The sequence below is a fragment of the Dermacentor variabilis genome, chromosome 2 (assembly GCF_050947875.1).
Source record: "Dermacentor variabilis isolate Ectoservices chromosome 2, ASM5094787v1, whole genome shotgun sequence".
In the NCBI taxonomy this organism is placed as follows: domain Eukaryota; kingdom Metazoa; phylum Arthropoda; class Arachnida; order Ixodida; family Ixodidae; genus Dermacentor; species Dermacentor variabilis.
Genome location: NC_134569.1, coordinates 24,640,156 through 24,664,184, shown reverse-complemented (window position 1 = coordinate 24,664,184; position 24,029 = coordinate 24,640,156). Strand labels below are relative to the sequence as shown.

Sequence of the window (24,029 nt, the reverse complement as noted above, 5' to 3'; positions counted from 1 at the left end):
GTGCGCTTGATTTTGAACACCTGCCAGAATTATTGTAATTTCAGTGTGGCCCGCACAACAAATTAGGCTTCGGCTTCTTGTCCTCTGTAACCACGTGGTCCCAGAGACATATCTAGCCCAAAGAGGTGGACCGGGCAGCTGTGTCATACTGAACCTTTCGTAACGGTTCCTGAAGCAACACAAATCTGTAAATCACTGGAAACGAGTAGGGTTGAAAGATAAATACATACTGGCCACTGCTTTTCCGTACACTGACAACAACAGAATGTTTCAAATCGTTGCAGTTCAGTTCCTGTCGCTGTCTAACAGCCTACGTTTGGTAAGCAGTTCACAAAGAAGATGCAGCTGGCATTATCTAGACTTCAGTGCTAGTTCTGTCCTCGACAAATGCGGTAACTGTGTGTTTAACCATGTACTGCTGGTGATGACAAAGCAAATTATATGGGGTTAAATTCAAGCTAAATGTTTTAAAAGTGACATGCAGCAAGCATTTGCTACCTACTTGTTGCACTGCTTCAAATATTCTTGTAGTCTCTTAGTCAAGTGTTCGATCTTATTTGGCTTTGATTTTTATTCCTGAAATGCCAATCTAGGGTATAAAACCGCGCATTAAGGATTTGCAACACGCAAGGCCGACCTACGTCGGCCAGCACAGTAAACGCTAATTTTAAGAAATAGATTGTAGGGTTGTTGTTATAAAATATTACACAACACCCAACCGCAAAAGTTACTTGAAAGTACCGTCAGGAGTGTACAACTATACAAATCTAGAGTTAACAAACGCGAACACTATCTTGCGTACGCGTACGCCGCCCGCACGCTACCAGACAACAGTCACGAGTACTGGCCCTGACGTCACGCTGGATGGATGGATGTTATGAGCGTTCCCTTTGGAACGGGACGGTGGGTTGCGCCACCAAGCTCTTGCTGTTATGCTGTCTAATGTCCTACCTAGGTTAAAAAAGAAAAGAAAAAAAAGAAAAAAAAACCACGATGAATTCCCTTAACCAAATTTTGTTACCCCTATTGTGAACTTTGTTTTTGTACGTCTCCGTTTTTTGTCGTTTCCCTACTTTTCTTCCACCAATATTCCAATCGCCTCTTACTAATCTCTCTTGCGGACATGTTTACATTCATTTTGCTCTCGCTGAACTCAAGGGCTTCAAGGAGGCCAGTGGGGCCTAAATCAACCGATAGGCAGATATCTTCACATTCCAAAAAACATGCTCCATCATTTGCGTAGCTTTACCGCAGCAAGCACGTGCTTCTTCTTGGGTGCACGCGAGCGGCTATCGCAGCGCCCCTCTTGGTAGGTAGTGCTCGGGGCCAATAGACTTTCGTGCACGCGGCTTGGCAGCAGCGAGCCTGCGATGCCAAGTACCTTTCGGTTTCGTGTGCTATTAGCCTACTATGCCGAAAAAAAGAAAAAGCATTTACAAGTTGCCTCAACAAGCGAGGCGTCCCTTTCTACGTTTTCAAATAAAAGAAATGCCGTGTCGTGCATCTAGCATAACTATTTATAATTTTTCGTCTAATATACAACGTACAATTTATTTGTAAACTTGTGGTTCGCTGCAGACGAGCTGAAAATCTGCGGGCTTCTGTTCGGACGCATTATACGGCGGCTCGCCATTGCATTTCTTGCTCGCTCTATTTCTGTGCTCGGGAAAACCGGAAGCTTGCCAAGCTCTCTGTTTGTAAAAGTTCGATCCTCTGTAAACACCCTGTCGTACCGTATGCGATAAAACAGAGTAAACCTCCAGACACCGATTTGACGGTCAAACAGCGAGTCAGCGCGACTACACGATAAACTTCAGCACAAGAAATTGAAGCTTCGCCAAAAGTGCGAAGCATGTGGCAGCAATATAGCTAACGCATTAGTGCACGCAACACCACTCGCAGAAAACATTCTCGGCGGAATGCGAAGCTGATGCTGAATAATGTCTTCCAAGTCAAGGAATTTTGATTAAATCCTGGAGGCAGTGCAGCGTCACTGTCATCCACGCACCTCACAGCATTTAACCAATAGAGCTAACCAATGAGCGTCCTCAGCAGAATATCTCGGCAGGTCTCTCGCTTGACTCTGACAATCATCCTCCGATGGTTGATGCCGTATCCCGGCTCAGTTCACTTACTTGCCGCATCTGGGGCTCTACGTCACTGCGCCGTGGAAACTTCGTATGTTACAACTTGCGGTGCACCCCGCGCAGGCGGAGCGGTCGAGCTTTACTCTAATGTTCTTAATTCCCGAGTGTGAGTAGCAGTGGCACGTGCCCGCTCTTGAGGGATTTGCCTAACATCGGGCGGTAAGAGCAAAAAACAAATTCTTAAGTGGTCTTATATTTAAACTTAAAACCACTGGAAGCAGCGAAGGAAAACGCAAAAACTGAAACCAGTCAGATTGACGCGAATCCTTTGAGAAGCCACGGCTCCTTGTTCCTTCCTGACCCCCTTCGTTACACATCATCTTTTTCTTTAACACCTTGTGGCGCTCCCGCTACAGTGGGAAATGTTTTTTCGTCACTCAAACCTCCGCGCTGATTCATACGGAGGAAGTCACTGCTCTGCGCATCCGTCGGGTTCTCTTGCAGAAACAGACGAACGGAACAGATGCTACGGTCGCCGCCTGGACACGTTCATTATTTCATGATTGCCTCGTGCAATGTAGCAACGCGCCACGACCAATGCCTCGTGAGGCAATGCTGCTCGTAGCGCTCGCATCCGTCGCTGTCTCGAGCTCATCGAAGCTAGATTTCACCCACAGGTATTACTTCACACAAAGTACGTGTTTAGCCAAAATGACTTTAAACTAGCGATGTAAGCGGTTGAAAAAAGAAAGAAAACATTGAAATTTTCGGGAAAAGAACAGCTTCCTTTTTTATTTTTTTTTCAATCAAAATGAAATTGAAAAAAAGAACTGAAAAAAAAAACACAGCTTACCGTAGAATTCTGTTGCGATGCGACTGCTTTCGACATATCTAAAGGTTTGGTAAGAAGAAGGAGCTTGGGAGTCTGCCAAGCACCTGGATCCATCCACGTGGTGGCAAGGACTTTGCTTCAACCAACCCTTGAGCCCCCTTCGCCTGTAGCGTACTGCAGATTCCCCCTTCTGCTGTAGGTGAAAGAAGCTGGTCCGAGTTTCCAAATGTGCACAACAAGCTACGCAACAGGCTCGTAGGGGATCGTGTGCAAAAACTTGTGTACGTGCACTCGAACCTCACTGTCCGGAAGGCTTGCTCCGCTGCACAGCGAAGCGTTAACGCGTCAAGCGGAAATGAAACGGTGTTGCGTTTCGCCTGCGACACGCGGTTTTGCCGGCGCGACTGCGGCGGGGCGGCAGACATTTTGGCCCGTTCGTCGTCGCCGCAACGCTCCCCGCCAGGTGTTTCCAGGCGTTTCCAGGCATGTTCCGATGCCACGTGTCTTCATGTGCGTGTGTGAGTGTATGTGCCATTGTGCCCGAACCAGGCGATGCGAAAGCAGGGATCACCCTCTCATTCCAGTCATTGTGCCCGAACCAGGCGATGCGAAAGCAGGGATCACCCTCTCATTCCAGTCATTGTGCCCGACCGGCAGCGCTACGACAGTGTGCGTCACCATTAGCCCATTGTACATTCACGTGCTCGTCTATTGAGGGGTTCCTTCTTGCCCTCAACTGCGAGAGTATAAAAACAGCTGCCCCCGGACGCCAAAAGGAGGGCTCCGATTTCTTCTGTTGAGTAAAGTGCTCTCCCGTCTCTCTACTTCGGTCAACCTGACCGCCAACTCTTTGCAATGTTAAAATAAACAAGTTGTTTTGTTGTTACCAGTCGACTCATGCTTTGCCGGGACCTTCGGATGCTTCCAGTTGTACCCCAGGCCGCCAGGCCAACGCTACCCTTGGGGCTTGCGACCCAGGTACAACCACGGGCGTCAGCGCCGAGTTCCCAACAACCGATGCCATCGGTGGGATCCAACCATCTGGTTGGCAGCGGTGAGATCGCCTCCGACTTCAAACAACTGTCTGCCAGCGGTGAGATCGCGACAACGGAGGCCAGCAGCGAAGAGATGCAGTTGACTGTATGCTGAGCAGCTCATCGACGATCCGGGAGCAGTGCAACGAGCCCTGTGTGATGACTGGTTGCCTGCAGCGGAACGACTGCGCGGAACTCTTGGCTGCGAGGTTTGGTGAGTGCGGGACTTTCTTCTTCTGAGCTTTGCCAGGCTTTTGTTAGTGTCAGAAACAGAGCTGGTAATTGTGGTTGTCGTTGCTGCCGGGTTAGTTTGCGGCAAGACAATAGTAAGCAGTAGAGAAAGCAGCATTCAGAGCAGCCATGGATTTGAAGTCGTTGCGCAAACCGAAATTGTTGGAGCTTGCAAGAGAGTTGGGTCTGGATGTCTCAGACAAACTCAGAAAACCAGAACTGCTAAAGGCTATTCTTGAGTTAGAGGCTGAGGATGACGAGCTGTCGGAATGCCTTGAGACCATTGAAGAGAGGGAGACTGCAAAAAGACAGGAGCGCGAACTTAAAGAGCAAAAAGAAAAAGAAGAGCGCGAACTTAAAGAACAGAAAGAAAAAGAAGAGCGTGAACGTAAAGAACAGAAAGAGCGAGAGCAACAAGAGAAAAAAGAAGAGCGCGACCGTCAACACGCGTTGGAAATGAAGCGTCTCGAGATAGAGATGGAACGCGCTCGTAATGGAAGTCAGGCACACGGTGCAGGAGAACGCGTATTGTTCAAAATGACTGACCTGATGCGGCCGTTTAAGCTTGGAGAGGACATTGGTTTGTTCCTGGTTAACTTTGAGCGAACGTGCGAGAAGCAGGGGTTCTCTCGGGAAACGTGGCCACAGCGCTTGCTCACTTTGTTACCCGGCGAGGCGGCCGACGTAGTCGCTCGCTTGGATAGAGAGGAGGCAGAGGATTTCGACACAGTGAAATCGAGTCTTCTAAAAAAGTACCGGCTGTCTGCGGAGGCGTTCCGTCGGAAGTTTCGGGAAAATGAGAAAGGCAAAAGTGAGTCATATACAGAGTTTGCGTATAGGCTTATGTCGAACATGCAGGAGTGGCACAAAGAAGAGAAAGCGTTTGGTGACCACGACAAAGTTCTGCAGTGCTTCGGGCTAGAACAGTTTTATAGTCGGTTACCGGAGAACGTGCGATACTGGGTCTTGGATAGGCCAGACGTTTGTACGGTGGCTAAAGCCGCTGAGCTAGCCGAGGAGTTTGTGACGCGTCGGGCTCGCGGAGCTAAGGACGGTCAAAAGGGTGAATTTGGCTCGAAGTTTGAGAGGCCGAAGTTCACACCCATGAGAGCAAAGGGGAACACGCGTAGTGCGGATGCGAGTGGAAGCAGTGCGACCGAACCTAAGGAGACGGCGGCAGCCGAAGCCGAACGCAGAAAGCGGTTCGAGATGAGGCAAGCGCGCGTTTGTTATACGTGCCAGAAGCCGGGTCACTTTTCGGCGCAGTGTCCGGAAACAACACCAAAAGTTGTGTTTTTTTCAATAGGCAGCACTGACGAGAACATGAAGCTTCTCGAGCCTTACATGCGAGACCTCCTCGTGAACGGGAAAGAGTGCCGAGTGCTTCGCGATTCCGCAGCTACGATGGATGTAGTTCACCCGTCTTACGTAGAACCCCATATGTTCACGGGCGAGTGCGCGTGGATCAAGCAAGCCGTGGAAGCTCATAGCGTGTGTCTGCCAGTAGCAAAGGTGCTTATTGAAGGACCTTTCGGAGCGCTTGAGACGGAGGCGGCAGTGTCATCTATGCTGCCACCCCAGTACCCGTACCTATTTTCAAACAGGTCCGATCACCTCCTGCGCGAGAAGGGGCTTTTGTTTGGTGAAGCTAGTGTTCAGGCCTTAACCAGATCGAAGGTTCGGGAGCTCGCTGCAAAGGCGGTAGTTGCGGGGCCGACGTTATCAAACAACGAAAAAGGGTCAGAGGCGCAGCAAGCTGATATTCAGAGCACGCCCGAACTGAATAAACTTGAGTCTGTAACGTTAAAGGCACCAGATACCGGAGAGGAAAATCCCGATGCGGGAAAGTTAGAAGAGCTATCTACTGATTTGCTCATCGCACCTACGTCAGACGGACTTGATAGGTTGCTAAAAGTCAGCCGGTCGGCTTTGATAGCCGAGCAAAAAAAGGATGGCAGCCTGGAAAACGTGCGCTGCAATGTCAAAGAAGGTATCGCCAGGAAAACTGCGCGTTTTGTGGAAAGAGGTGGAGTCCTGTACCGGAAGTATCTAGACCGCCGAGGAGTGGAGTTCGATCAGCTGATCGTGCCTCAATGCTATCGTCAGGATCTGTTGCGCTTGTCACATGGGGGTTCGTGGTCCGGACACCTAGGAGTTAAGAAAACTAAGGACCGTCTCTTGCAAGAGTACTATTGGCCAGGGTGTTTTCGGGACGCAGACCACTTCGTGAGGTCATGTGACACCTGTCAGCGGGTGGGCAAACCAGGGGACAAATCAAGGGCGCCGTTGAAATTGGTACCTATCATAACGGAGCCTTTTAGACGGCTCGTTATTGATACAGTGGGACCTCTGCCGGTAACAGCCACGGGGTACAGACACATTTTGACTGTGATCTGCCCAGCGACAAAGTTCCCTGAAGCAGTGCCGCTTAAAGAACTCAGCTCAGTTGAGATAGTCAATGCACTACTGTCCATATTTGCGCGAGTTGGTTTTCCTGCGGAAATCCAATCAGATCAGGGCACAGTGTTTACTAGCGCTTTGACGACAACTTTTCTCGAAAGGTGTGGGGTAAAGCTGCTACACAGCTCAGTGTACCACCCACAGTCGAATTCCGTTGAGAAGCTCCACTCCGTCATGAAGCGCGTGTTGAGAGCGTTGTGTTTTGAACATCGAACTGACTGGGAGCTGTGTCTGCCTGGGGTGATGTTTGCTTTAAGGACCGCGCCGCATGCGGCTACGGGGTTTTCGCCAGCTGAACTGGTGTACGGTCGCTCGCTTCGATCTCCGCTTCGCATGCTTCGAGAATCATGGGAAGGTAGGGGCGACGACCCAGTCGTGGTGGAGTACGTACTTAAGCTCCTCGAACGCTTAAGAAGGGCACAGGAGTTGTCAGGTGAAGCAATGACAAAGGCCCAGCAGAGGTCCAAGGTTTATTATGATCGGACAGCCAGGGCCCGTCGTTTTGAGGTGGGCGATGAGGTCATGATATTGCGCACATCGCTAAACAACAAACTAGACGTGCAGTGGGAGGGCCCAGCGCGAATTGTTCAGAAACTGTCGGACGTTAACTACGTGGTAAGTTTGCCAGGAAAGCGGAAAGCACAGCAAGTTTACCACTGTAATCGGCTCAAACCTTATAGACAAAGGGAAGCAGTGGTGTGCATGATGGTAAACGTTCCTGAAGAGCTTCCGGTCGAGCTTCCGGGACTAGGCTCAGTGACGAACAGGGAAGACACCGGTCAAGTCATTAGTGACCTTATCAGTAAAGCACCGCTGTCGCCCGAGCAGAAAACCGAACTACACCGGCTATTACAAGAGTTTCAAGGTCTGTTCTCTGAGAGGCCTGGTAGGACTTCTGTACTTACTCATGATATAGAACTTACCTCCCCAGAGCCAGTACGATCCAAGGCGTACCGGGTGTCACCCCGCCAGAGCGATATTATGGAGGCTGAGGTAAAGAAAATGCTACAGCTCGGTGTTATTGAGGCAGGTGAGAGTGATTATACCTCCCATTTGATTTTAGTTGAGGTACCGGGCAAGGAACCTCGTCCTTGCGTCGACTACCGCAGGCTTAATTCCATCACTAAGGATCAAATTTATCCGATCCCTAACATCGAGGAGCGCCTTGAGAAAGTTAGTAGCGCTCAGTTTATTTCCACCCTAGATCTTGTCAGGGGTTATTGGCAAGTTCCACTTACAGAAGAGGCTAGTAGGTATGCGGCGTTCATTTCACCAATGGGAACATTCCGTCCTAAAGTGTTGAGTTTTGGTTTGAAGAACGCGCCATACTGTTTTTCAAGCCTCATGGATAAAGTGTTGCGGGGACAGCAAGAATTCGCTTTACCGTATCTAGACGACGTAGCGATATTCTCCGCATCCTGGTCTGAGCATATGGCACACTTGCGGGCAGTGCTAACCCGCCTGCGCGAAGCGGGCTTGACAGTCAAAGCTCCTAAGTGCCAGTTAGCACAGGCCGAGGTTGTCTACCTCGGTCACGTGATTGGTCAGGGTCGTCGCCGCCCCTCTGAAATAAAGGTGGCCGCTGTGCGAGACTTCCCGCAACCGCGCACGAAGACCGATATTCGGTCGTTCTTAGGTGTCGCCGGCTACTATCAGAGGTACATCCCCAGGTACTCTGATATCGCGGCTCCCCTGACGGATGCTCTAAGAAAGTCAGAGCCTCAAACAGTCGTCTGGGACGAGACAAAGGAAAGAGCTTTTAGCGCCCTAAAGAGTGCCCTAACAAACCAGCCTGTGCTACGATCGCCAGACTATACAAAAGGGTTCATTGTTCAGTGCGATGCTAGTGAGCGAGGCATGGGCGTTGTACTGTGCCAACGGGAAAAGGGAGAAGTAGAACACCCCGTCCTGTATGCTAGTCGTAAGCTGACCAGTCGTGAGCAGGCGTATAGCGCCACCGAGAAAGAGTGTGCGTGTCTCGTGTGGGCCGTTCAGAAATTGTCATGCTATCTAGCCGGCTCGAGGTTTATCATTGAGACGGATCACTGCCCTCTCCAATGGCTGCAGACCATCTCTCCCAAAAATGGCCGCCTCCTGCGCTGGAGCCTCGCTTTACAACAATATTCCTTTGAGGTGCGTTACAAAAAGGGGAGTCTCAACGGTAACGCCGATGGCTTAAGTCGAAGCCCCTAACGTAGGAATCAGCCTCAAAATTGTTGGTTACTGATGTTTTTCTTCCTGAGGCAGGATTTTTTTTTAACATATTGCTTTTGTTTAGTGTTTCAAAGTGATGATATGCTTTCTAGTGCAATTTTCCAATTTGTGGACGCGTTCTGAGTGATGCTAGACTACTGTAAGGAACTAGGCAGTGGTATAAAAAGGGGAAAGAGCCTGGCAGGGCTTAGTGAGGGTTGTGCCGTGCTTGCTGACTGAGCGGTTGAGTTTCAGCGTAGTTCTAACGCTTGCCGGGAACGAGAACAAAAATGTGAACTCTCCCGAAGTCACTTTGCAGTGTCCCGTGCGAACCTGAACGAGAGAACGAGGCCTTCTCTGTGCGCTGCGCTCAAGAAACGTCGAGGGACGCCCGACTTCGGTTATGAGCATCATCGAGCGACATCCCTCCGGACAGCGGATGCAGTCCCCTGTCCATCGGGATCTCCTTTCCCCGGCGGGACGGTCTGTTGCGTTTCGCCTGCGACACGCGGTTTTGCCGGCGCGACTGTGGCGGGGCGGCAGACATTTTGGCCCGTTCGTCGTCGCCGCAACGCTCCCCGCCAGGTGTTTCCAGGCGTTTCCAGGCATGTTCCGATGCCACGTGTCTTCATGTGCGTGTGTGAGTGTATGTGCCATTGTGCCCGAACCAGGCGATGCGAAAGCAGGGATCACCCTCTCATTCCAGTCATTGTGCCCGACCGGCAGCGCTACGACAGTGTGCGTCACCATTAGCCCATTGTACATTCACGTGCTCGTCTATTGAGGGGTTCCTTCTTGCCCTCAACTGCGAGAGTATAAAAACAGCTGCCCCCGGACGCCAAAAGGAGGGCTCCGATTTCTTCTGTTGAGTAAAGTGCTCTCCCGTCTCTCTACTTCGGTCAACCTGACCGCCAACTCTTTGCAATGTTAAAATAAACAAGTTGTTTTGTTGTTACCAGTCGACTCATGCTTTGCCGGGACCTTCGGATGCTTCCAGTTGTACCTCAGGCCGCCAGGCCAACGCTACCCTTGGGGCTTGCGACCCAGGTACAACCACGGGCGTCAGCGCCGAGTTCCCAACAACCGATGCCATCGGTGGGATCCAAACAACGGACACAGATTGACGAAAATGTCGGTCTTGACGCTCTGATATGAAATCAATGCCTTGACGCGAAACCATGCCTAGAACTTGAACCTGGAAGCTCTGCTGGGAATTTTGTGATGCAGTAATGTAACAATTATATTATTTTCAGTGTTAGAGAAATAAATGTGCCGGGTTTTTCGTAGCTCTGTGCGCAATAGTCTCTTTTTTTCAATGTTTCGTATTTTTCTAAAGAAACAGGTGAAAGAAACCAGTTTTTAACAACAACATTATGGGGTTTTACGTGCCAAAACCACTATCTGATTATGAGGCACGCCGTAGTGGGGGCTCCGGAAATTTCGACCACCTGGGGTTCTTTAACGTGCCCCTAAATCTAAGTACACGGGTGTTTTCGCATTTCGCCCCCATCGAAATGCGGCCGCCGTGGCCGGGATTCGATCCCGCGACCTCGTGCTCAGCAGCCCAACACCATAGCCACTGAGCAACCATGTGGCAGCAATATATTGCTGCCCACACATATTGCCTCGTTACGCTTTACATACTCAAGTAAATGATGTGCGTGGTCCGCGCTCTCTAGGTTCTGTGTGCCGTCTCTCGCACGAATTAAAATCTCCCACTCATTTTTTTAATGCTGTACCAGGCAAATTAAATGTCTTCTCCAACATGAATACGCACCAATGGTGTGGAATGGAGCTTCCATGCCCCACAGTGATAAGACTAAGAAGAGTTCAGAAAAAGTTCATAGCAAATTACCGTATCGTTCTTGCGCTGGCATTGGTCAATCTTGTAGCACCTGCACTTTATCCTCCCTACCGTATCTTACTTGCCGACGTATTCGCGCCAGCTTTCTGCTTTTGTGTAAGCTTTCTCACGGAGACCTGAACTGCCCTGAGCTATTTAATCATGTCGAGCTTCAGATTCCGCAGAAGATCACAAGGGCGCACCGACCATTTTTCGTTCCTGCTTGTCACGGCAAACATTTTGATTTGAATGTAATTAAAAATCTTTGTAATATCTATTTCGCTGATCTCGATTTTTTCATCAGTCGCTTTCGCTGTTCTCTTCACAGCTTCGTATTATCGTGTGCTAGTTTTCTCGGTATACGTGATCTATGTCGGCGTGTATGATTTAGTACATTTTTCAGCTTGCCTAGCGATATGTCTGTTTCAGCTGCTTTTTTTTTTCAATGTTCTTGGTGCATTGAATGTACATTTACTTTACATGAATCGTTTCCCCTTTCTTTATTCACTTTCCATCACGTCTGTGTCTTTAGCTGTGCAGTTTCTTTTTTTTCTAATTGTGCTTGCTCAATAATCTTCTGTTCATTTTCGGTTTACCTTGCCGTTGTTGATAAGAGCTTGTTTTATCAACTTTCCTTGTATTTTGATGTGCGCCAATATTGCGCCCAAATTGCTTTTCCGTACATGCATCTTTTGCTGTTTAGTGCAATAGTAATTATATGCACACTACAGGCGCATTTCTGCCGTCGCCATCGCCGCGAGGTTCCGCATAAACTCCAAGGGCGATAAAGTCGCCAGCACGCGCCGTATGTTGCATGTGAATGAAAGCGTGCGCGAGTGAGCCGGCGATCCCAGCTCAATTTCGCGCATGCGACGGAGGGAGGAAGCTTTCGGTTGCTCAATACATGCTATGTAAAAGTGCTTTTCCGAGTGTGAAAGAAGTCCGCGAATACACGCAAAATCGCCGCGCGACTGGCCGCTCGAGGCACTTTGCGTGCATTCGTGGGCTTTTCACGCTCGGAAAAACACTTTTATGTAGGAGGTATCGAGAAACAGAAAGCTGTATCGAGAGTTTTTCATGTTGCTCTACAATTTTCTCACTGACACATTTAACTATAATACCTGAGAAGGTTATTAATTAATTAAGACCTGACCTATCCAGTTAGGCTGGATGCAAAAAAATAATCAGAGTATCTCCAAGCGACGGGAAACAACGTTACCTTGGTTCTGTCCTGCTACGTAGCGCTAGTGAATATTTAATGTTTGGCTCAAGTTAAGTGAAACACCCCGTATATGTTTTAAGCTGTACATTCTCTTTTCATCAGATTGTCTATGTGCCAATATTAAAACCTCATGGTTTTTGGTGGCACATAATCTAAAGGCTGGACTGACCAATTATTTTTTGCGACTCTCACGCATTTTATATGGCGGAAGCCTTAGAAGGTTGCGCTGCGAGGTAAAGAAAATATCACGTGACCCAAGGAAGTCCAGAAGCGAATCAAAGCATGCGCAGCCATGTATAAGAAATGATTAGTTCTTATATTGAAATAGTACGCTGCGCGATAGGCGCTAAACTGGCGTAATGCAAAAGCCGTAAGGGCGAAAGGCCCAAGCCTGCTTGCTACTCAAGGTTTGTTGGTGATTCATTGGAAAAAGCGAACGGCGCAAAAAAGACAAGGACACGAGAGAGAGACACGCACACAGCGCTGTGTGTGTGTCGCTCTCTCGTGTACTTGTCTTGTTTGCGCTGTGTCCTTTTTCCAATACTCAAGGCTGTTGGGCAAGTTTTTTCTGAAGCTCATGCAACAAGCCTTATGGCAATCTTTCTTGCTAAAGCTGTTGGTAACAGGAGTGCCGTAAGAAACTGCGAAACTAGGAACTACGCACTTCACCTTACTGGATAAACACGAATAAATAATCGCTTTTTTCTATGCTATTTCTACTGAAAAGGCCCATGTGACCCATGACCCCCGTACCCAATGATCGCATCGAACACATGAACATATGAACACCACACAGATTTATCACCACAAGATATTTTAGACGGCTATATTCTGACATTAAATAATCTTATAGTGCCAGTGGGAATAACAGAGTTACAGTATGAAAGACGGTGAAACAGCACAACGACAGTTCAGCAACATACTTCTACACAGATGCGTTGCTGTTCTTTCACTTGTATTCGCGGCACGCCGGGAAAACAAGCTCAAACATCAAAAACTGGTTATTGACAACAACAACGCTACTATAATAATAACAAAATGTAATGAAATGTAGACTTAATTTCACTGTCTATGCAGGCACCAGTTCAAGGGGATGATTCTTAAATCGTTGCACACTACCGGCCTTGTAGACAGCTTTATCTTACCAATGGCTATAGAAAATGGTTAGTACAAAACTTCTGGTCCAACGCAAAACGTCCTCACAGGTGAACAACTCTGCGAATTCAGCACCCAACTGGCGGAGAGCGCCTCATGCTTCCACAACCCGGCGTGGTTGATTTTTCAGGCACGGTTCAGGTAGTTCACGGTGTCCGTACCGCCAAACCTGCATGCCGTGTTCAATCCTTCAAATGCGCGACCAGCCAGTGACGGTTTCACAAGCTGGCCATCGCACGCTCACCGAAATGCAACAACATGGCCACCTATCCGCATTTACAATTACACCATGACTGGGCGCTGTTAAGAACGGCCAGCTGCAGTGCAAGTTTTGCCAACCAGTTGCGACTGTGGAAGCAACATCTCGGGAGCATCGCCGCCAACCTCTAGCCACGGCGTGGTGAAGTCGACTTTGTGTAGATATCAATACGCGCATCCTCCACTCTCCGTCGGTTCAGCTAGGATGCGTTGTGACTGAAGGAGTTCGACGAAGTAGGCTTTGTGCGCAACACGACAAAGCGGACCTGATCTCCTACGGGCGGGGGAGCTGCCGCGGGAACGCCGACGGACACTCTCTCTCAAGCAGTCATGTTAGACTGATGTACTTTTTCAAACAGTCATGTTAGACTGATATAAATACTGTAAGTAAACCCATATTCTTCGTTCTCGATGAGAAGCAGTCCTTCCCTTCATCAACGTCCTCAGCGTGGATAAGTTGGACAACGGCGTGGGCCAGCTACCTTCTAGTTCATGCCCGACTGCAATCTTGACAACGGATCACGAGCGATGGGATTGAACCCCCAATCATAACAGCGCACACAATGGCCACAAGTGTCTCGCACTGATACTAATAAACTGCGCACGCAGCAGCGCCGACACGACACGAAAGCAGCGCAGGATTTGCCACAAGTCTGTGCACGTCACTGACGGAGGCGTCTCTGATCTTCGACGAAACAAAGGCGTTTCGTTCACAATAAAGCAGGCGTCAGCGAAACGCACAATAACAAGCATGGCGCGTAGAGCTTGTACGACAATTCGTGAACATGGACACAAATTCAGAAAAATAAAATGCCGAATGGAAACTGCAATCACTGAATTATATATATGAAAAAAGAAGACAACATAGAAGACAATAAAACCAGCTCAGGGCTCTAGAATCCCCTCATCGTTCGCGAGACGACGAAAGCACGGCTTCCAAGCCGTTCCGCGAAAGCCATTCCGCGAGGCTGGCCGCTCTGCAAGACTTCCAAGTTTGACAGGCAAAGCACGCTTTACAGGCTTCCTCGTTGAAGGGACGCTAGAGGGAAAGAGGCGCTTCCTCAAAGGCTTCGCCTCAAGGGCCGACAGAGACGAAAGGATTCGCTCGTAATAACAAGACTGCAAAACAATACGTTGCACTCGTAGAAGTGGGCGTGCCTCTGTTTTATTTGTTTCGCTTCCTTTCCCTACCGGACCCGTACACCTGCTCTCGCTCAATTCGTCATCGCTGCATCAGCGAGGGGACAAACGCGACAAAAACAGCGCAACGTGAACGAAACGAGACTACAGACGATTTTTGTGTCTGCCAACCTAGCGAAATATAATACTATGCAGCGTATCTTATTGGTACTTGTTCACATATTTGTACGTGACCGGTCGTTTTTCATGGCGGAGAATGCTTGACTAGTGCTTTCGTTTTCATGCTACCATGGTTAACGCTGGTTGTCACCTCGTACGACAACAATGAATCAGCGTGAAAAAAAGAAAAGGGAGTTTTCGAACGGTCAACAACATTTCCATTGTTTGCTTTTCTCTTCTTTATTTCTTTTTTTCTAGCCTGAAGCCAATTTGTATGAATACTTTAGACGCGCTTTATAGTTTTCTTCAACCGTTGTAGGCATAAATAATCAATACTTCTGTAACAGTTAAAAGCTGCACAAGCCTCGCATACGCCTCTTATGTAAGCCCTGATTTGTAAGGCTCATTGCGCTTCGTGCCTTACCTGCGTGCGACCCAAAAAGATTAAATAATAATAAAACATAATAAAATAAAGAAACAATTAATAACTTAGATGGTTAAATTTCAGAAAGAACTCGCACGAATCGTACAGAACACAGGCGAGAAAAGAATCCGTCTAGCGCGCGCTCAAGCTCTAGGTTTCTGTGTGCTATGTCCGATTAAGCTTTCACTAAAACTTATAATTAGTATAAAATGAATTCATTTCTGGGTCGTATAGGCCCATTCGGACTGTAATTAACCAGAGTGACGTCGTTAAGTATAACATGGCGCGCATTTACAGTCACACTGCAGCTTGTACTTCATAGGAGTTGTCAACTATCATGTTTTATGCAAATTACTTCTTTTGCGGCCATCGCTGCAATGTGCATGTCGGGGCGGGCTGTATCGAAGACACACCACATAGCATGTTACGTGCTATCTGAATTAGTTTTGCATTGTAATCTTGTAATGAAAGGTGGTTTTACGTTTCTGTTCATATTCGTAATAGGAGCCCAATCATTATTTAGAACAAAATATTTCTCGAAGGAAGATATTTCAACATCCCGCATGCTTCCCTTGGCTTCATAGACAAATACCAGCACCCTTATGAAACATTGGAATTTTATATTTCTTTGGTTCAGGATCTCTTTCGTTTTACGCACAAACGCACATGTCCCGTCTGTGAAATCGGCGAGATTAAGTAGGAACCGCTAAGCTGGTAAAGGGAAGCGAGCGCCGGAGGAAGAAGGCGTGCCGGGGAAGCTACGGAAGCTACGGCGGAGAGGGGGGGAGGGAGGGAAGAGACGGAGCGTCACGGAGGATGAGTGTAGGCAGATGCCCTCTGGGTTCACCTCCTCTCGCAGTTGGTACGGGCTCTGTGTGCACTATGGATGTACGGGGTTCGTATGTCGATCGAGAGCCGAGCGAGAAGGACGGAGCAACAACGCAAGCGGTAGGCACGAGCTGAACAAGACCGGCAAAAGGCGCGGGATAGGCGTGCCAAGGAGACTCCCGATGATAGTGCTAGGCGTCTGGCGACGCTGCGGGTGTTTCAAGCAAGACGGCATAGCTTAGCAACTTCGGAACAGCACCCATACGCTTGCGTGTAACCCGCGTTCATGAAGTGAAACGTTACTGATTTTTTTTTCTGTACTTACTTTACTCGGTCGAGGTTCACCCCTGATTCCAACGGGAAAGCAAGTTATCTACAGGCAACGATATTTAAGCCACCAGTATAAGTAATGGTGGTCTTCCTTCTTTTTCATTTCAAGTTTCGTATTTATTCCGTTTATTCTGATAATATGTGACGGCAGCTGTGTTTTGTGCTTCTTTTACATGTGCTCCAAGGGGCCACGATAACAAATTTTCGGATCTGAACTGTGCATTGAGCGGTTGTACGAACGCATCTCATCGCAAGCTGGCAAATATTGGGTGCAGTCCGTACGGCACATATTTTACGTATAAATGTTTGATATCGCATTTGTACCGTACAGCATCATAGTAACACTAATGTGTGGCCTCATCACTAGCGTTGCGCGTTGTTCTGACGTTACTTCGTTCGCACACGTGCACCACGGCTACCGGCGATCAGTTAGACATCGTTTATCCAAGCGTTCGCTGACTTGTGCTGTTTTTAACACACAAGTGAAAGTGATTGCTGGCACAATGCATAGGCAGCGTCCTTGCTGACGATGCACCTTCTCGGCACGGTGTGTACACGGTTTTGTACCAGATGGCCCCGCGACTCGTGACGTCACAGACATCACATGCAAAACATGGTTGGTCACTGTCGGTGAGAGGGGTCCAAAGTCAGAGATTTCATTTGAGATTTCTGTTTAAAGTCTGCTCTAAAAGCGCAGCTTCTTTCTCTCTCTATAGGTAAACAACCATATCATAAACCCTTTAAAAGAGACAAAAAGTTTAGTCTGTTTTGGCTTCGACTGTGTCACTTTCTTTTCTGTGCCAATGGTCGCTTGTGAGTAAAATTTGACACAGTACATTCACAACGTAAACAAACCAGCTTGCTGGAGCAAAGGCATTGTTGTACTGCTGCAGGAACCATAGCGTCAACTGGCAAACTTAGCTATATCCACGTTCGGCAGAACGTCGCAAGAGTTCTCCACCTAACACTTGGACACACGTTTAAAAGGAACTGCGTGTGCCGAGGAGCACTCACTTCGCAAGCGAATTTTAATGGCAGCTTACACGGCAATCTGTGATTACAACACTGTCTGCGATAGCTTTAACACGAATTAGAATAGCGTGTCAAAGTATACAATAGGCTACCAACATAATATCTGTAACGCATGAAATTCACGCGCATTTATATTCTATCTAATAAGAATTATTTGTCACAGGTGTCTTGCCCAACGTCCGATTAAGTTACAGGACGCAGGCCAGCAGCTATCCCCCGTCAAGACCGCTAACCAACTCAATAAGCCATTTGCCAGCGTGTTTACTAGTGAAAGGAACATGCCCCCATCATGTATCTTGCCTCATTCTCAGTGTTTTAGTATGCCGGATGTGGTTGTGACTCCGGAGGGAGTTTTAAAAAGCCATACACCATCTTCTTGCAGGCCGCCATTGGAATATGAACCTGGCAACGTTTAACGCTAGAACGTTATTTAGTGAGGCGAGTCTAGCAGTGCTATTGGAGGAACTAGAGGCCAGTAAATGGGATATAATAAGGCTCAGTGAAGTTAGGAAGCCAAAAGAAGCGTATACAGTGCTAAAAAGCGGGCACGTCCTGTGCTACCGGGGCTTAGCAGAGAGACGAGAACTAGGAGCCGGATTCCTGATCAATAGGAATATAGCTGGTAACATACAGGAATTCTATCGCATTAACGAAAGGGTGGCAGGTCTTGTTGTGAAACTTAATAAGAGGTACAAAATGAAGGTTGTACAGGTCTACGCCCCTACATCCAGTCATGATGACCAGGAAGTCGAAAGCTTCTACGAAGACGTGGAAACGGCGATGGGTAAAGTCAAAACAAAATACACTATACTGATGGGCGACTTCAATGCCAGGGTAGGCAAGAAGCAGGCTGGAGACAAAGCAGTGGGGGAATATGGCATAGACACTAGGAATATCAGGGGAGAGTTATTAGTAGAGTTTGCGGAACAGAATAATATGCGGATAATGAATACCTTCTTCCGCAAGTGGGATAGCCGAAAGTGGACGTGGACCAGCCCGAACGGCGAGACTAGAAATGAAATAGACTTCATACTCTGCGCTAACCCTGGCATCATAAAAGATGTGGACGTGCTCAGCAAGGTGCGCTGCAGTGACCATAGGATGGTAAGAACTCGAATTAGCCTAGACCTGAGTAGGGAACGGAAGAAACTGCTACATAAAAAGCCGATCAATGAGTTAGCGGTAAGAGGGAAAATAGAGGAATTCCAGATCAAGCTACAGAACAGGTATTCGGCTTTAACTCAGGAAGAGGACCTTAGCGTTGAAGCAATGAACGACAATCTTGTGGGCATCATTAAGGAGTGTGCAATAGAAGTCGGTGGTAACTCCGTTATACAGGATACCAGTAAGCTATCGCAGGAGACGAAAGAGCTGATCAGGAAACGCCAATGTATGAAAGCCTCTAACCCTACAGCTAGAATAGAACTGGCAGAACTTTCGAAGTTAATCAACAAGCGTAAGACAGCTGACATAAGGAAGTATAATATGGATAGAATTGAACATGCTCTCAGGAATGGAGGAAGCCTAAAAGCAGTGAAGAAGAAACTGGGAATTGGCAGGAATCAGATGTATGCGTTAAGAGACAAAGCCGGCAATATCGTTACTAATATGGATGAGATAGTTCAAGTGGCTGAGAAGTTCTATAGAGATTTATACAGTATCAGTGGCACCCACGACGATAATGGAAGAGAGAATAGTCTAGAGGAAATCGAAATCCCACAGGTAACGCCGGAAGAAGTAAAGAAAGCCTTGGGAGCTATGCAAAGGGGTAAGACAGTTGGGGAAGATAAGGTAACAGCAGATTTGTTGAAGGATGGTGGGCAGGTTGTTCTAGAGAAACTGGCCACCCTGTATACGCAGTGCCTCATGACTTCGAGTGTACCGGAATCTTGGAAAAACGCTAACATAATCCTAATCCATAAGAAAGGGGACGCCAAAGAGTTGAAAAATTATAGACCGATCAGCTTACTGTCCGTTGCCTACAAAATATTTACTAAGGTAATTGCAAATAGAATCAGGAACACCTTAGACTTCTCTCAACCAAAGGACCAGGCAGGATTCCGTAAAGGCTACTCAACAATAGACCATATTCACACTATCAATCAGGTGATAGAAAAATGTGCGGAATATAACCAACCCTTACATATAGCTTTCATTGATTACGAGAAAGCGTTTGATTCAGTCGAAACCTCAGCAGTCATGGAGGCATTGCGGAATCAGGGTGTAGACGAGCCGTATGTAAAGATACTGAAAGATATCTATAGCGGCTCCACAGCCACCGTAGTCCTCCATAAAGAAAGTATCCCAATAAAGAAAGGCGTCAGGCAGGGAGATACGATCTCTCCAATGCTGTTCACTGCGTGTTTACAGGAGGTATTCAAAGACCTGGATTGGGAAGAATTGGGGATAAATGTTAATGGAGAATACCTTAGTAACTTGCGATTCGCTGATGATATTGCCTTGCTTAGTAACTCAGGGGACCAACTGCAATGCATGCTCACTGACCTGGTGAGGCAAAGCCGAAGGGTGGGTCTAAAAATTAATCAACAGAAAACGAAAGTAATGTTTAACAGTCTCGGAAGATAACAGCAGTTTACGATAGGTAGTGAGGCATTGGAAGCGGTAAGGGAATACATCTACTTAGGAGAGGTAGTGACTGCGGATCCGGATCATGAGACTGAAATAATCAGAAGAATAAGAATGGGCTGGGGTGAGTTTGGTAGGCATTCTCAGATCATGAACAGCAGGTTGCCTATATCCCTCAAGAGAAAAGTTTATAACAGCTGTGTATTACCAGTACTCACGTACGGGGCGGAAACCTGGAGGCTTACGAAAAGGGTTCTACTTAAATTGAGGACGACGCAACGAGCTATGGAAAGAAGAATGATAGCTGTAACGTTAAGGGATAAGAAAAGAGCAGATTGGGTAAGGCAACAAACGCGAGTTAATGATATCTTAGTTGAAATTAAGAAAAAGAAATTGGGGGGGGGGGGAGGGCATGGGCAGGGCACATAATGAGGAGGGAAGATAACCGATGGTCATTGAGAGTTACGGAATGGATTCCAAGGGAAGGGAAGCGTAGCAGAGGGCGGCAGAAAGTTAGGTGGGCGGATTAGATTAAGAAGTTTGCAGGGACAACATGGCCACAATTAGTACATGACCGGGGTAGTTGGAGAAGTATGGGAGAGGCCTTGGCCCTGCAGTGGGCTTAGCCAGGCTGATGATGATGATGATGATGATGATGAGGATGAGGATGATGATGACACCGTCTTCCTAATAAATCAAGTCCTGGTCCTGACGGTATACGCTCTTACTAAAAATTACTGCTGCACACTGATCCGCTTTTCTGTGTATGCTTTTTCAGCAATCTATAGATGACAGTACCCTGCCAGATGACTGGAAACTCGCGCACGTCATTCTCATCTACAAATCGGGCAATCACGACGACTGTGGTAACTCCAGACCGATATAATTAACGCCAATACCATGTAAAATCCTTGAGAACATTCTGTACAGTAACATCATGCAACACTTATGAAATAACACTCTCTTTTTTCGGAACCAGCATGGCTTTCAGCGATCGAAATCCTGTGAAACGCAGCTTTTCGACCTCGTCACAGATATTCACTCGGTTATTCATTCACTAGGTCAGATTGATGCTGTGTCCATAAATTTTTCTAAAGCCGTCGACAGGGTTCCTCATCACCGCCTACATGTAAAACTTCAAACTTTTAATCTTAATGAGAGCATTATAAGTTGGATTCATATTTTTTAACCGATAGATCGCAGGCTGTCTTACTTGATAACATTGTTTCTTCACCTACTGCTGCTAAATCTGGAGTTCCTCAGGGGTACGTCTTATGCTCACTATTATTTCTTTTGTACATTAACGATCTCCCCAATAATATCTCGTCGCAAATTAGTGTTTATGCAGATGACTGTGTCATGTATCGTAGGATTAATGAACCTAGCGATTTTCTTCTTCTGCAGGCTGATTTGACTACATTATCATCGTGGTGTGACATGTGGCTAAACCAGATTAATGTTAATAAAACCAAGGCAATGACATTCACTACACGTCGCTTGAAATCATCTTTTCTTATAACATCAGCAATGCTGCCATTGAGCCGGTAAATCAGTTTAGATACCTCGGCATCATCATGTCAACTAACTTAACATGGAAACAGTACATAGAATACATCACAAGCATAGGACTAACACATAGGACAACATAGGACTAATACGTAAAACACTCCACATGGCTACGCCTGACACGAAGATTGTGGTGTACAGCACTCTAGTCAGACCGCAGCTGGAATATGCCTATATTATTTGGAATCCGCATCAGACTTACTTAACGCAGTCACTGGATTCATTACAGAAACGTGCGATTCGTATTATAACAAGCAACTACACACATGACAGTATTACACCACCTTCGAAACACCTTGAATCTTCAAACACTGCAGCAACGAAGACTCATTTTTTTACGTCATTAGTTCTTCAAACTCTACCGCAGCACTTGTACTTTCCGACTAGAACATATTCACCCTGCTTCATACATCTCCCAACGCACAAAGTATACCTACCCAAGTATACCTACCCCATTGCAGGACTAACTTGTTCAAATTGTTTTGCCTTTAGCTATTAAAGTTTGGAATGAACTGCCGAAAGACGTTGCGTCTATCAAAAACTATGACGCATGTTGTGCAGCTGTATATTTATGAACCTGCGCCTTTATTTCTTGTTTTTTGTATTATCTGTGAGTGTGCGATAATGCCCCCCCCCCCCCCTTTATGTACTACCCCTGTGGGGTCTTTAAGGGTACTGTAAATAAATAAATAAATAAATAAATAAATAAATAAATAAATAAAGAGCACTTACATATTATGTGTGGGCTCTATCCCAGTCGCGTAGAACTGTTGTAGCTCGCGTTTATTTTTTGACAACGTTTGTAATTTCCTTACGCTGAGTTCCACATAGCTGCAATAATACACAGCTCATCGCATCCCACTCCAAGATTTAATCTCCCCTTGCGATGTATATATTCTGTCAAAACAAATGAGAGCTTCATTTCCACTTCATTACCTTAATTATTATAGAATTGTCTAAAACTCATTCACGATAATGATCTGTAGCCTGTCGGTAATTTCTTTCCTTGCAAATTAAATTATTTTACAGCAGCCTGCTTGTCGGAACGCGTTTTCTCAAGCACACTCCTGCCTCAGCTCCTAAACAGCATTAAACGCTGACGTCGAGGCAATGTTTCCAAGGTATTTTTATTTTCTGTCCTGTTTCAACGATAACGACGTAAAAGTAAGCCGCACACCAAATATCCGAGTGAGAAAAGGAGGGCCTCGAGCAACGCGGACACGCGAGGCCAGCGGAAGCGGCGCGACACGCACGAGGCAGCGCCACAGTTAACAACAGCAGGCGGGTGTCCTGTGGCGTCCACCGGCGCTCGGTATCGGGGGCAAGGTCGCGCGCTCGACTAGGTCTTGCGTGCGCCGCGACAGTGGGTTAGGGGAGCGCCGCCGCAGGCAGTGATCGCGGGGCACACAGCGACGCACAACGCAGCGACGGCCCCCGAGAGGGGGCTTCTAGCGAGGTGGGCGACCCCACGGGGTCCACGACCGGGACGAGGGGGCGCGCGTCCCAGTCGCGTACTCACTCGTCGCGGCGTGTAGCGCCTCCGGCCTGGTGGCTGCTCGAACGTTACTCCGGGCAGCGGCGATTCACAGTCGGCGAAGTTGACGCTGGGCGAGCGCAGGCAGCGTTGAGTCATGGCGACGCCGCTGACCAGCGCGGACTCGGAACGACGGATCCGACGCCGGAGCCCCGGTGGCCGCGCATGGTCGCGCCGCAGACCCGTAGTCGCGCCCCCCTGCCTCCGCCCAGGGACGCTGTTGGCCAGGCCCTGCTGCTGCCCTTCGGCACCCAAGGCAGCCGTGGTACAGGCCTCGCGGCCGCCCGCTTCGCCGAAGAGCGTCGTTCGCGCCGGAGTAGTCGGACCGCCAGCGCAAGGAACACGGCGGGAGAGAGGAACGAAAAGGAGCAGCGGGAGGATCCCCACTGGACGCGAGGGTGCCGACAGCCCCGGGCACTGCTCCAAATATGGCGACCGCCGGTCACGTGGCGGCAATAGCTTCGTCGAGTCTGTGGAAACACTGCTGCCGACGCACAGCTCGGCGCCACGGTGCAACAGAATGGCCGTGCGCGTTCAGGTGGCGCGAAGAATGCAAACCGAGTTACGGGTATACGCCGGTACGCGTCGCGTGGGTCGGGAGTCGGGGGAGACTGTGGGGATGACTGCGCTCCACTGCGCAAGCGCGGCGGGAAGCACGGGAGCGGGGCCGGGTTTCGCGTCGATGGAGAAGGTGCGGCCGCGGTCGTACAGGTGGCGGTACGCGACGGGGGTTCGGTACCCTCTCATTTATAACGAGGGTGAAAGGAGGACCAAGCGGGATACCGGCGAGTTGCGAGATGCGGCGCGGCCTCCGAAGTAGTGCCGTGTTCCCAACGAAAAATAGCGCACCTGTCAGGAGCACGCCCACCTGGTGAGAAACCGCAGGAAGGCAGAAAAGAGAGCCGCAAGCGACTTCGTTACGCCGGCAGGGACGAGGTCCACGAAGAAGCGACGCGATTCCGAGCAGCGACACGGGAGTTTCGATCAACGCCGAGCTTCAATTGTTCCCACTTTCTCGCTCGGCGCCCAAACAGGCGCGGTGGCGAAAGGCTGTCGACGACCAGATTAACAGTGGGCCCTGGAGATCGACGCGCGCGAGAATGGCGGTGTACGGG

The 24,029-nt window shown here is 48.3% G+C and overlaps 1 protein-coding gene across 4 annotated transcripts in view; it reads right to left on the bottom strand.

Annotated features, from left to right (window-relative positions):
• Nucleotides 1-24,029, bottom strand: part of alpha-Catr (alpha-catenin related) — a 202,686-nt gene that overhangs the window by 83,106 nt on the left and 95,551 nt on the right. For 2 of the 4 annotated variants that reach the window (XM_075679952.1, XM_075679951.1), the window contains exon 1: nucleotides 22,900-23,379. The exons of 1 other annotated variant lie outside the window; for it this stretch is intronic. In XM_075679952.1, the coding sequence (XP_075536067.1) occupies nucleotides 22,900-23,013 (114 nt within the window). In that variant the 5' untranslated portion in view covers nucleotides 23,014-23,379. Of the gene's footprint in view, nucleotides 1-22,899; nucleotides 23,380-24,029 lie in introns of those variants that run through there. One more of the 4 variants, XM_075679953.1, reaches the window with a different exon arrangement.